The 14361-nt window shown below is 34.0% G+C and overlaps 1 protein-coding gene across 3 annotated transcripts in view; it reads left to right on the top strand.

Annotated features, from left to right (window-relative positions):
- Positions 1 to 14361, top strand: part of LOC139495741 (collagen alpha-4(VI) chain-like) — a 32474-nt gene that overhangs the window by 13221 nt on the left and 4892 nt on the right. For all 3 annotated transcript variants that reach the window (XM_071284104.1, XM_071284106.1, XM_071284105.1), the window contains 10 exons: positions 1334 to 1363; positions 3086 to 3100; positions 4546 to 4850; positions 5366 to 5654; positions 6551 to 6849; positions 8204 to 8492; positions 9404 to 9439; positions 11902 to 12231; positions 12826 to 12936; positions 13631 to 13963. In XM_071284104.1, coding sequence (XP_071140205.1) covers positions 1334 to 1363; positions 3086 to 3100; positions 4546 to 4850; positions 5366 to 5654; positions 6551 to 6849; positions 8204 to 8492; positions 9404 to 9439; positions 11902 to 12231; positions 12826 to 12936; positions 13631 to 13963 — 2037 coding nt within the window. The remainder of the gene's footprint in view (positions 1 to 1333; positions 1364 to 3085; positions 3101 to 4545; positions 4851 to 5365; positions 5655 to 6550; positions 6850 to 8203; positions 8493 to 9403; positions 9440 to 11901; positions 12232 to 12825; positions 12937 to 13630; positions 13964 to 14361) is intronic.

The following is a 14361-nucleotide window of genomic DNA, read 5'->3' as shown; positions in this document are numbered from 1 at the left end:
ATTAGACCGTTGGTTTTTCCGTTTGAATGGATTTAGACTAGTCATTTTCCATTTAAATGGATTTTGTCGAGTCATTTTTTGGCCCTTTATAGCTTGCTGTTCGATGTGAGACAAGGCTCCGTGTTGAAAAACTTACTTTGACCTATAAAGGTCTACCTTTACAAATTATGACTTGGATGGAGAGTTGTCTAATTGGAACTCATACTACATCTTCTTATATCTATTTATCATAACATCATTGTTTTAAATGCTATACATCCATTCAACATTGTTGGGTTTTTTTTTCAAATCGATCATTTGTGTCCTTACCTATTCATTGTTCAAAGAATATTTAACACTTATCTGCCTATATGAATAAGAAAAAAAAATATGTATCGTCCCAATTAAGTGTCTTTGAATGACAGATGTATGGTTTTGTATCACAATTCCATTTGAAATGAATTTATATATGCTCAAATAAAGAATAAATTGTAAAAGCATGATTGTCTTTAACTAGTTTGCAATCTTTAGGAAATGGATCAGTATCAGTTATGCAATTTATACGTGATATTATTGTTCATCTTTTTCTTCTTTGCCTTCCTAATTTTATCATCATTACAAATATGATAATTGTTATTAATATTATTTTCGTTTTAATTTTTATGCCCACCTACGATAGTAGAGGGGCATTATGTTTTCTGGTCTGTGGCTCCGTTCGTCTGTGTGTCCGTCCGTGCGTCCGTCTGTGCGTCCGTCCGTTCAGGTTAAAGTTTTTGGTCAAGGTAGTTTTTGATAAAGTCCAATCAACTTGAAACTTAGTAGACTTGTTGCTTATGATATGATCTTTCTAATTTTAAAGCCAAATTAGACTTTTGACCCCAATTTCACGGTCCACTGAACATAGAAAATGAAAGTGGGAGTTTCAGGTTAAAGTTTTTGGTCAAGGTAGTTTTTGGTGAAGCTGAAGTCCAATCAACTTGAAACTTAGTAAACTTGTTGCTTATGATATAATCTTTTTAATTTTGAAGCCAAATTAGACTTTTGACCCCAATTTCACGGTCCACTAAACATAGAAAATGAAAGTGGGAGTTTCAGGTTAAAGTTTTTGGTCAAGGTAGTTTTTGATAAAATTGAAGTCCAATCAACTTGAAACTTAATACATATGTTCCCTATAGTATAATCTTTCTAATTTTAATACCAAATTAGATTATTACCCAATTTCACGGTCCATGGAACATGGAAAAGGACAGTGCGAGTGGGGCATCCGTGTACTTTGGACACATTCTTCTTATTTTTATATCTATTAAGATAAGTATTATGATTATAATTATTACTATTATTATTATCATTGCAGTAGCTACCTCTCCAACCAAGTATAAACCAGGTATGTCCATCCTACATGTTAATAATGGATGATGGTGATATTATAGATATTGTTTATTTATAATGACAAGAATCTTAAAAAAAACTACTTGTTTAATTTGTCTTTTTTTATCAGTGTCTTAGAAATTTTTTTTTTTTTTTTTTAAATACTACAACACAAAGTCCCAGAACAAGGTTTGAGGAGTAAAAATATCCGACAACACCATACCACCATCTGCCTTTGAAATTCCGTAGTTCAACTAGAAGCTACGGATCCAGTATGATGCGATTGATAGATAGACATCGAACATCAAAAACCTCTTACCATATATAGTTATACAATAAGTATAATAGTTTGTTTTTACTCCAAATTTGTAGAAATCTGGTATAATTGAAGAACATTTTGAAATAAATACAGAGTTAATACAAAAACACTTTAATTGTAGTGGCTAAAATTGAGATTTCAATCACTTAATCAAAATTCAAAAGTTCAGATAAGACGAAAGTTGGTGATCAAATATTTATTTAAAAAAAAGGGACCGAAAATAAGATTCTTTTTTTATCTTCATATTAAAGGATTCAAAGGACTGCAGTTGTTACAAATGTGTTCTCTTTTGGTTACAGATGTGTTTTTCTTAGATATACAAAGGGAGATTTGTGTGTTGATTACTTGAGAAGAGAAACGTTTGCTAAAATTTTTAACTCATTCAACTCATTTTATAAAATAATACGCTACAGAAATTCTTACTCCAACAAAATTAGTGAGGTGATGCGTTTCTGTTAGGTATAGTTCTGCCAAAAAAAAAACGTATGAATTTAGAAATTATAACTGTATAGGAGAAATATTCTTTGATCTCAAATATAAAGTTAATTTTACTTTAATCAAATGGGAACACAGACGTCTCATTGTATTCATACTAGAAAGTAAAATCACAAAATTACTGAACTCCGAGGAAAATTCAAAAAAGAAAAGTCCCTAATCAAGTGATAAATCCAAAAATTCAAGCAAATAAAACGAATGGATAACAAATGGATGCCCTTTTAATCGCGGTACAATTGTGCAAGTGTTGAAACAAGAAATTTTAAAATTTTGCGGGTAGTACGTCAACTCAGTATAAGCGAAAGCGTAGTATACACGGATCGATAACGGTCTTCGAATTGAGTTATTTTTTGAAAAAATGAAGTTTTCTGTGGAAAAAAATCGCAAAACTTATAGGAATTTTGGTCCTCAATGCTCTTCAACTTCGTACTTTATTTGGTCTTTTTAACTTTTTTTGGATTCGAGCGTCACTGACGAGTCTTTTGTAGACGAAACACGCGTCTGACGTATATACAAAATTTAGTCCTGTTATCTATGATGAGTTTATTATTCAAAACACAATACTTAAACGTCATATCACAAATATTTCCGACTTTGTAAAATTTCAGGTGAGATACGTCTTCCTTAAGTAGTATAGATATATATATATATATATATAAGTACGTCTGAGTCAGTGACAACTCTACAACAGATGTATCCATCGGATCGCCATCAATGATGGTGATACATGGCTGTGTACATAATGTATATACAACTCGTCTAAACATCAACCCAACAATGTTAGATCTGTAAATTTGCTTTCGCAAATTTTTGGTTCTTCCCTCGCCGGGATGTATATATATAAAGACTAAACACTGTGTTATATACATAAAAGTATTTAATGTTGGTTTTGGAACTTAATATCAACTAAATTTTTGATTTCAGGCAATACAGGGAAAGGTGAGTATCTTATATTTTTACAGTTGAACAATTTCAGAAATCCCTGAGATTGTTGTACTTCACGTGTAGCTCAACGGAAATTAGATACAATACAAGGTCAATGTCGGAAATATATCAACTTGTTTGTATGACGCTTAGAAAAAAACAGAGAGCGTGATTAAAAGCGCTTTTTGACAGTTTCTTTCCATATATACCAACTATATAATTTTTCTGATATTATCTATCTGAATATTAACTATTTACTGTTGTTTTTTTTTACAGTTCAGCAAATATTGAGTACATAATTAACCGTTGCAACGGTAACATATTAATAAATGTTTATCAATATCTAAATACGCCACTGATTGTGCAGAAATGTTACATGACATGTAAATGACATTCGACCTTTAATAGCTTACTACGCGGTATTGGTCTGGCTCATTATTAAATGCTTCCACAACTTCTTTGTTTTATATTGTACACAGTATTACACCTTGGGCGCGTGGAAATGAGTCCATGTGGGCTGTAGTGTATATCAATACTTTAAAAAAGCCATCAAAGTTCTAACTGCAGTATAAATAGTTGATACATGTATGAGCTTGGAATATTACAGGATCAAGAATAAGGAATAGTAAATGTTCAACAAATAAAAGTATTTTAGTTAGTGTAGTTAAGTAGCCTGTCTCACTCGCGTGGCCTGACATCTATTTTCATTCATTGTTTAAGCTGAACACATTTCTCAGTTATTGTTTTCATTTTCACGATTGTATATCAACCAAATATGCAGAATATGTATATAGCTCAACACGTTCTAACAGTCATGATAATGTAAATTCTGAATATGTAAACATGTCATTTTAAAAGTCGGGCGTTTCTGTATTTATGCAAAGGTGTTCTATTTTCTATAAATGACCATTTCCATAATCGATTTCTCTGGTTCTTCGATCCCTGTGTTTGAAAAGATTTCTGAAGTGACAGTAGTTCCTCAGTTTCATAAAAGCTTTGCTGTAATGTGGGTCAGTCGAAGACTCATCATTTAAAATAAAAAATCCATCGATCTTCCAACATTTGAATGTAACTGACATGCAAATTTAATAACCGAGATGACAATTTGCCTGGAAATCCTTTCGATTTGTTCGATAGGATCTTTTATTTGTATACAAAATACTGCGCCTACCAATGAGCCAAACTGTAATATAATGAAAGACGAGGGAGGTCATGTTTTGATGTTAACGAATGTTAAGAGAATTCAACTAAACTTTAATAGGTGTAGATAATAAATAGATAATCTGTGTTTTTTTCTTATCGGCTTTTAATAAAAAATAATATAACAAAAAAGGTATTTAAACGTACAAGAATATATTTAGGTCTACATTTTCCGACCGTCTAAAGTCAGGAACCTCGTACCTTTGATAGTTGTGTGTGTGTTTATTTGTTATTTTTTTTATTTTGATTACTTGTTGCAGATGCTGAGGAATGCGATGTCCAAGCTGATATAATTGTCTTGTTTGACGACTCCTCTAGTATCCAATATGATAACAAGGAGAATTACCAAATGATGAAGAACTTCGTCAAAGAGCTCGTTGACAGTTTCACCACTGTTGGTGTCAACGGCCGTAACGGCTCACAATTTGGTGTTGTGCAGTTTTCACAAGGAGTTAAAACAGCATTCCCCTTAAACAAATTCAAAACAAAGGAGGATATAAAGAAAGGAATACAAGATATGGTACCAAGAAACGGGGGCCAAACAGAGATTGGAACTGGCCTTCAGGTAATTATTATTTTATAATGTATATGATTGTCTTGTTGGGGTTAAGAGAATAATGGACAAATAGTGCAGCATAGAGAACAAACAAATATAAGGCAAAGAAAATGGTACTAAGACAAAAAATACAAAAAAAATATGAAGTATAGAAAACAATCATGACAAATGATGCTACAATATAAAGAATAGAGAATAATTGGCAAATGAAGAAAAAAAAAACACCGTTCCCCCTCGACAAAAACGACCATCTTGACTCTCGTATATGGTTGTATCGATTCAAAGGCCATAATCTACAAGTTGTCATTATATTTTGAGTTAAATTACTGGTATCTGTATATCTTTTAGGTGTCTAAAAATGAATGCCACATTTTGATGAAAAATGTATGAGTTTTCATTCGGAAAACGTTCCATATGGCACCCAATTATAAAACACTATGCCACCGTGAGTGTTATTTCGTGTGGTGCAATATGGGACATTATCAAAAAGTATCCGAGACTTGAACGTTTATTATTTTTTTCAGCACGTACGAGAAAACAGCTTCAGTGGAGCAGAAGGCGGCGGTAATCCAGATAAACAAAAGATAGTGATATTGATGACTGATGGTAAGAGTAACGCTGGTGCTCCACCACAGCACGAAGCTCATAAATTGAAAGCCGAAGGCGTCACAGTAATCGCTATTGGAATTGGTCAAGGATTTGTTAAAACCGAACTTGAGCAGATTGCTACAATGAAAAATTACGTCTTGACCACCAACTCCTTCTCTGAATTATCCACACTGCTCAAATTGGTAATCGATCTAGCATGTGAAGGTGAGTAAAACTCGTATATTTTTTAATTTTATCTATGTGTATATTTACATACTGATCTTTGAACTAACCATGTGAAAAAGCAATTATTTTCTTATAAACATAGTGATGATACTTAGATTAATAGCTGTTCAATTGTGTGTCAATTGGTCTATCGTGGAGAGTTGTCTCATTGGAAATCATGCCATATCTACATTTTGTTTTTATATTAAAATCATATTTGTATTTTCTTGTTCTTTATTCATGTACATGTTGGTTCTGCAACGATTCTTAACTTTTTATTGGTGTTTGTGGCTTAACATTAAGAAAACAATCGTATATTGTATAATATCACTTTTGAACATGTGGTTGCTGTTTCTGGCGAAGTTTACACAGAAGAGCACTATCTTTAAAATAGACATCTGATGCATAAACATATAAAGATGTGAACATAGATTTAAACATATTAATCAGATTGACGCAGTTTGACGGCTTAAGCTTGAGTCCTGACGATTCTGTAAGATGAGTATATAGATAGAAAAATTGAAATATATACCGATACTCAACATACTGTATGTATAGGTGTTTTTGTTCAGGAATAAAGAAGTACCTTAACACATTTATATACGTAGACGTAAACATAGTATATAATCGGTCATCCCACTGTCTATATATACAGCTCTCTTCAACTCTTAATAAAATTGCATATAACGGATTTGTGGCGTCAAATACTTTGACCCGACCTTGAAAACTTTGACTCAGACATATCCCAGTATGAAAACTGCGCTCACTCTACAAAAAGTCTCCTATTGTGACTTGCAGCTGAAATTTTACAATATTAGTAAGCTGAATATCTTATAATTGATACTTATTTATAGATGTGTAATGTATAATTTATAAATTATAACGTTTGATTCCAGTGTGTGTTGTCGACTGTGCCGGACATGCTGATATAGCATTTGTCTTTGACGCTTCTTCAAGTATCAACGCTAACAACCCAAATAATTACGGATTGATGAAAGATTTCATGAAAGACATCGTCGATAGATTCAACAAAACTGGTCCCGACGGAACCCAGTTTGCTGTAGTAACCTTTGCTGACCGGGCCACAAAACAGTTCGGATTAAAAGACTACTCATCAAAAGCTGAAATCAAAGGAGCCATTGATAAAGTTACGCCATCAATTATAGGACAGACAGCAATCGGGGATGGATTAGAGGTAATTATTAACCAGACTGTGATTAAGGTGTACTACTTTGCGGTATGGATTTTACTCATTGTTGAAGGACGAACGTTGATCTATAATTGTTAATATCTGTGTTATTTGGTGTCGTGTGGAGAGTTGACTTATTGGCAATCTTATGTTTATAAAAACATGTCAGCATATTTCACAACATGAAGAAAACAATTAGCAACTTGTTTTATCGGAATTTAACACAACTTGAGAAGCATCCGTTACCCATCTAAAGAATCTAAGTTAACCCTTATTGGTGCAGGTATTTCAGATTTTCAGTTTATGCATATTTTGAAAAACATAAAAATATCTGTCTTCCACACCTACATGTATAGCTAGTTCTTCAAATAACAAAAACCATTGTGATTTGATATAAGAATTTCATGAGCGCTGACTGAAAACAGTAAACGTATTCGAGTGATAATGCTTGTTGTTCAATATTCATATATATTGACCTGCGCAATATATACTTTGCTGTTAAATAGGTATTTTATTCTCTTTGCATTTTGTACCAAATCTTCGTCGCAAAAAAAAAGGAAAATTTTATATATATTTCTTTATATTATGTGTAACAAATGAGGTGCGTCGGATATACATCGACCTTATGCAAGTGCAAGTGCACGTTTACATATACATGTATAAGGCTCCGTGTTGAAGACCGTACCTTGACCTATAATTGTTCACTTTGATACATTGTTATTTGGATGCAGAGTTTTCCCATTGGCACTCATACCATATCTTCCTATACATATATAGAAATTATCAAAGGTACCAGGATTATAATTTAGTACGCCAGACGCGCATTTCGTCTACATAAGACTCATCAGTGACGCTCATATCAAAATATTTATAAAGCCAAACAAGTAAAAAGTTGAAGAGCATTGAGGATCCAAAATTCCAAAAAGTTGTGCCAAATACAGCTAAGGTAATCTATGCCTGGGATAAGAAAATCCTTAGTGTTTCGAAAATTCAAAGTTTTGTAAACAGGAAATTTAGAAAAATTACCACATTATTGATATTCATGTCAACACAGGAGTGTTGACTACTGGGCTGGTGATACCCTCGGGGACGAAACGTCCACCAGCAGTGGCGTCGACCCAGTGGTGTAAATATATAAGACTTTAGTTGGTTTTGGAACATTCAAATACGGAATGAAAATTGAATGTTGGTCTGTTTAGGAAGGTTATACCAGCTCAATTTCTAAACAGTACAGGCTTTGCATTAATATTTTTTTAACACTAAATAAGATATTATACGCATTGATAATGGCAGATATTCATTTGTATAAGACCAATTTCTATCCGACGCAGCACAAATTGTTGTTTGTTGTCTTTCCCAGAATGCTCGGTTAGAAGTCTTTCCGAATAGGAATGGCGGAGGACGTGAGGAAGTACAGAAGGTTGTAATTCTGTTAACAGATGGACAAAACAATGGACATAAATCTCCCGAGCACGAGAGTTCATTGCTTAGGAAGGAAGGAGTTGTCATAGTTGCCATAGGAGTTGGAACCGGATTCCTGAAATCCGAATTGATTAACATAGCCTCATCTGAAGAATACGTGTTTACAACAAGCTCATTCAATAAGTTGTCAAAGATTATGGAGGATGTTGTAAAACTAGCCTGCATGAGTAAGAAATTATACATATAATAGAAAAAAACAAAGGATATGATCTATGACACAAAATCAGTACATGCACAACAAAACACAGAGAAACATCGCTTTTATTGCGGTTCTTCATCTCAAAGTCACATTTTTCTTTCTAGAAAAAATCTTTTTGTTTTTACTACAATAGAACATTTATTACATCCTAAATGCATCTGAATACAGAAAAACAGATTTTCTGCAGTGGATCTGTTTTCGGTTATTTTCTTAATATTTAGATGATATCGAGGAAATATTTAATGTTGATGAAAAATCATAACCATGGACGGCCAATGCAAAAGTTTATTTAATACTTACCGACACTGCGCTGGTCGTAATACACGCAATATTTCAGTTTTGCTATAAAAAAAAAAAAGAACCTCTAAAATGTTAACAAGAGTACACAAACGGTGCAAATTAACAAAATGCCACACATGTAGCTCTATTTAAAAGCAAGTCCTAATTATATGCAAACGATGCTTTTAATTTTTAAATATTCGTTGAAAAGGTATACTTATACTCTGATCAGAATCTTCTTTTTCTTATATTCTATAAGAATTCTGAGTGTTTGTCAAGATAAGTGTGGTCTCTCCATTAAATTATACTTGGGAGGAATGTTCTGTAATACTATTTCTAGAATTTGTTCCTTACGGAACAAACTTTTTTAAGAAATGGTACATATAATACTTGTTCCAACAAAACCGGATATGATGATATTGTTTATAACAAAGTGTTCATGAAATCATCTGTTAGGGGAAAAAAGTACACGTTGACACATCATATGTATTAGATATTCCTTTCGCTTCTTTGTTAATCATTTTAAAATAAAACTTATCATTTTTCGGAGATACAATACATGCTTGAAGTTTTGAAATAAAAACCACATGTATTTTACAGGTTGTAAACCACGTGCACACAAGAGAGGATCAGGAGGTAAGCACATTAACATTTAGATATCATTGTCTCGTGGCTGATGATGATGGCGATGATGATGATGATGATGATGATGAATGGCTGCTTAAAGTCCAGCGCAAATTACGGAGGTAGACCTAGGTTAGGGTAAATAACTCTTAAAATCATCATTACGTTTGTGTCAGTAATTTCATTAACATGGTTCTTAGCCTTTAATTTACATATTTTGTTTTTAATCTGTTTCAGGTAAATGCTAAACATACTTTGACACAAATTGACTTTCACAAACGCATATTTGCTTTAAAGAGTTATCTCCCAGAACTAAGGTCTGCCCACTTAATTTGAAAATTCAGGACGAGAACATGTTAATGTAATATGAGTATCAACTCTGCTCATTTCTAGACCGACACGCTAAGCCGTATTTTTAACGTGCTAGTTAATAAGGTAGCAGTCCACAGTAATGTATTTCACTTTACTCGGACACATTATACTGATTTCGAGCCGACTAGTCTTTCAATTATTTCTTTACTGCCGCGTGCTTGGAGGAGAAGCCGCAAATACTAATTTCAAAGTTTATGGTTTGACCCGTCCGGTGTTTGCACTCACGAAATCCTACACTCGAGACCACATAGGCGGTTCATATTCTCATGGACATCTTGCTGTTAGTCTTCATCAAATATCTAGAAGTTCGAAGATTTTAAAAAGACACATATTATTTAACATTGCGATGATTGTAGTAATAGACTAACACAGTTTATGTATTAAGGAGAGCGACACTCGATAACGTGTATGTTGTGGTTTTTTTTCTGCGGACACATATTAATTTTTTTTTATTGAAGTCATGAAAGTACAATTTTTCTTTAATATACAGCCATTGGATAAATGTGAGTTCCCAAGATGCCGGTGTATTATTACAGATTATTCCGGATGGACAGAATAAAACATATATGAAAATTTTAGAAATAAAGTAAACTTATCTTTGTTGACTTATTCTTTGTTATATTATCCCTTAGCTCTTAAACAGTTTTAAATTGTGTTGGTATGGTATGGTATGGCTTTGAATATAATTGTGTTGTTCAAATTGATGTCCAGATTTCTGGCACAACAGTGTTGAACACGGCATGTGAAATATCATATATTCTCTGTCAGACTTTGATTGTTTTCATTTTAGACATTTTGGCTTAAAAGGAGAGTTGTCTTATTATCACTCGTACCACATCTTCTTCTTTCTATTTGAGGCGACCACGAAAAAGTTGGAATATCATTTTTGAATCATTATTTGACTGTCGTTATACATCGCATGAAGCATTGTCTTAGTTAAAGGTCAAAGGTCACAAGTTATTATATAAAATATTCATATATCCTTCACTGTTTAAGTTTCCTTTGTTTGGGTTTGAATCCAAACTCCATGGTATAAAATGAATCCCAAAACATGAAAAATAATATAGTGGTACAACCCATAACGTCCTTGTCGTAATTCTTCATTCATTTTAGGCCAAACATAAACGTTTATCTAAGATGGATCACATTCTTCCGGAGCACCTGCAATTACCTCCAGTTTTTAGTGGGTTTTGGGTTGCTCAGTCTTTAGTTTTCTACGTTGTGTTCTTTTTTAAAGGCCTCACTGATTTCAAGTAGAAAGTGTCACTGGTTCGATCGCAAAAGTCAAACAAAAGTGTTATATATATATACATCACTGCGTTGTATGTCTATAAATAAAATGGAATGTGGAGTATACTTCAAAGAAACTAAAACAAAACGGCACAAAACAAAAACTATGCACGTCTGTAATTAAACATACTGCTGGATTTTCACGTCTGTCTGTCTTGATTTTTACCAAATATAGATCTGCCATGAACAACATTTTTCGAGACTACATATACTGTACTGAGCTATTTCAAAATACATTCACTAACTTTTCAAGTGTGGCTTTTAGAATTTATTTAGTTGTTTTTCTGGTATCCTCCTTACTTAATCTCATTGATTGGACTATATAGGGTACATACAAGCCCATGCACAGCACTTAACTCTAATATTGTTTCCAAAATCACATGTACCAACAAACATACTTATAATAAGATAAACAGTATGAAAGGAAATGAAAGCCACTGACAGAAAACTCAAAAGTACTTGGCCCGCTGACATGATTGCACTCATAACTATACTCGAACATAAATGGCAGTCCTTCTGTATTGTTGTATTCAGAAACATGGGATTACTATCTAAGACAATTCTAATTTTTCAGGCAGAAAAATGAATAAGATATTTCAGTCTGAAGCCCGACACCGGCTCCGGGAATTTCACGCAATGCTCAAGACCAATTGTTGCCCTTCTACTCTTTTTTGCCCTTTGGTCGGTGTGTTGTCTCTCTGACACATTCCCTGTTTCTAATGCAACTTTGATGTTATGTTGGGTTTTTTGTCGAAATGATGTTCATCCCAAAATACTTGACAACAACATATTATCAACCATTTTTATTACAGGTGGATCCAGCCCTAGTGTGTACTCACCACCATCCTCACCGGACGTTTACACATCACCACCACCAGTGTACACACCAGCACCACCAGTGTACACACCAGCACCCCCAGTGTACACACCAGCACCCCCAGTGTACACACCAGCACCACCAGTGTACACACCAGCACCATCACCAGTATACACAGACGCACCACCACAAGTGTACACAGTAGGACCGCCAGTATACACACCATCACCGCCAGCAGTGTATACAGCACCACCGTATGTAGCACCAGCTCCAGTAGATGTTTACACTCCTGCTCCAGCAGATGTTTACACTCCAGCCCCATCAGGTAATACTATATGATAAATAGGGTATGGCAAAGATCACACTATTCACATTATCACTCAAAACAGTGTTGACAATTGTATTCCAATAAAGCTAGCAGGTTGATAATCAGTTTGGTATTTGTTTTGTATTAACTTAACCTTAGAAGTATGATGTATTCATATCTATCAGTAATGCAACATGTACAACATTCATTATTTTTCTTCTGCTAGTTAACATCCAGCATACATGTACGATGTTTTCTTCTGCTGTTGTATGTGTACTTATTTTAACCACAAATACAGTACAATGTAAAAATAAGTTATTTTAGGGATGTAAAACAATACAGCAATCAATGAAGAGTTAACGAATGTCGTATTATAAGCATGAAAAGGGAACAATGCAAGTGGGAAAACGCACTGCCACTTGTAAGTTAATCATGTATAAAGAAAAGCAATCTTGCCATTATTTTTGACTCACGAGTTTGAATGTTCGCCTCTCTTTTAACTACTTAGTATGTTGTATTTAACAGGAAGCAATGCTCACCCTAATAGGGTAAGCGCTACAGATATTATATAGATAGTCACTATACATTTATTTTCTATGTTTTTATCAATAGGAAGCAAATGCTCACCCGGATATTGTAAGCATTATGGGTATTGTATGGACATGGGAAGCAAAGCACAATGTCTCTGTTCTTCCGGTTATACTGGTGAACGATGTGAGAACAGTAAGTGGTTACATTTTAATGGATTACTAAATGATATTACTCGAAACAAAGGATTTTTACGCTGCTAGCGCGGAAATTAATGTAACATTGTTTTTTTTATAGTTCTGTTTTCAAATAACATAAACGCAGAACGCCAATTGACATATAACAAACTCCGAATTACGATTATTCGTTACACAACTATACATGCCACAAATTTACTATGTAGCCATACATGATGCACAAATCAAAATTAGATGTTTGACCTACTAGTACATAGTTTCATAGTTCGAATTGCAACATACAATTTAAGAAATCTAAAGTTGAAGTTATGACTTGTTTTTGGCTTTCCATATAATGTAACTTGTATTCGTTGTCAAACTTGTGTGTGATATAAAAAAAGAGCACACAACGCTATAATATCAATGAGCACAACGCATGTCCTTCAATAGTCTGCATTGGGAATATTGATGAGGTTTACAGATTTTGAATTGAGAAAAATGGTAAAAGAAAAAAGAGAAAAAATAAAAAAAAAAAAACAGACCAGGAAAAAAAGTCCAAACTAAACAATTCATGAGATGTGATATTATTGTTAATGGGACGACTGTCCACCAGAAACTAAATGAACTTTAAGATTGCAACTGTAGGATGTTTCAACAATGAGCATATTAAGCTACTTTCCGTACTAACTTTTCCTTTTTCTACATTATATTAGAAGGTTCAAGTAGTCCATCGAGCTCTGAAACGTATGTGCCAGAAAGTACACCAGCACCGTATGTCGCTCCAGAACCGTATGTTGCACCTGAACCATATGTTGCACCAGAACCATATGTTGCACCAGAACCATATGTGGCTGCGCCAGAACCATATGTGGCTGCGCCAGAACCATATGTGGCTGCGCCAGAACCGTATGTTAGTACACCAAATGTATACGTACCACCTAGTCCAACTCCATACGTGCCAGAGGTTGTCCATGGAAAACCAGGAACACACGGCAACCCAGGAACACCTGGAGGACCCGGATCTGATGGTAACCCAGGAACACCAGGTAAGAAAGCTACCATTTTATTTGTATGGGGGAGCTGGTGGAGGTCATCTAGGATAAAATTTAAAAAAAAGTCCGGCAGGAATTTTGAATGAAAAAAGGAGGGATTGGCAAACTGGCTAAAACAGGTCAGAATGACAATTTATGTAAAACAAAGTCACGATAAAATAATACAAAAGGCAGGACCCATTAGAGTGAAAAATGATAAGGTAGGACAGAGATTACAACTTAAAATAAAACTACACAAAATTGTCCTTCCTGCCCACTCATTCAAATGGTAGCTCCATAAATTATTACATAATTTCGTTTAGTATTTTTTTTTCTTTTTTTAAGTGAGAAATATTGATTAGATACGATTTAGAAACTAAAATCCCGTCTTCATTTCTCCGAATATGACATCC

Source organism: Mytilus edulis, chromosome 11 (assembly GCF_963676685.1).
Source record: "Mytilus edulis chromosome 11, xbMytEdul2.2, whole genome shotgun sequence".
Classification (NCBI taxonomy): domain Eukaryota; kingdom Metazoa; phylum Mollusca; class Bivalvia; order Mytilida; family Mytilidae; genus Mytilus; species Mytilus edulis.
Note: the sequence above shows the minus strand (reverse complement) of the source record. Positions and strands in the feature narration are given on the sequence as shown.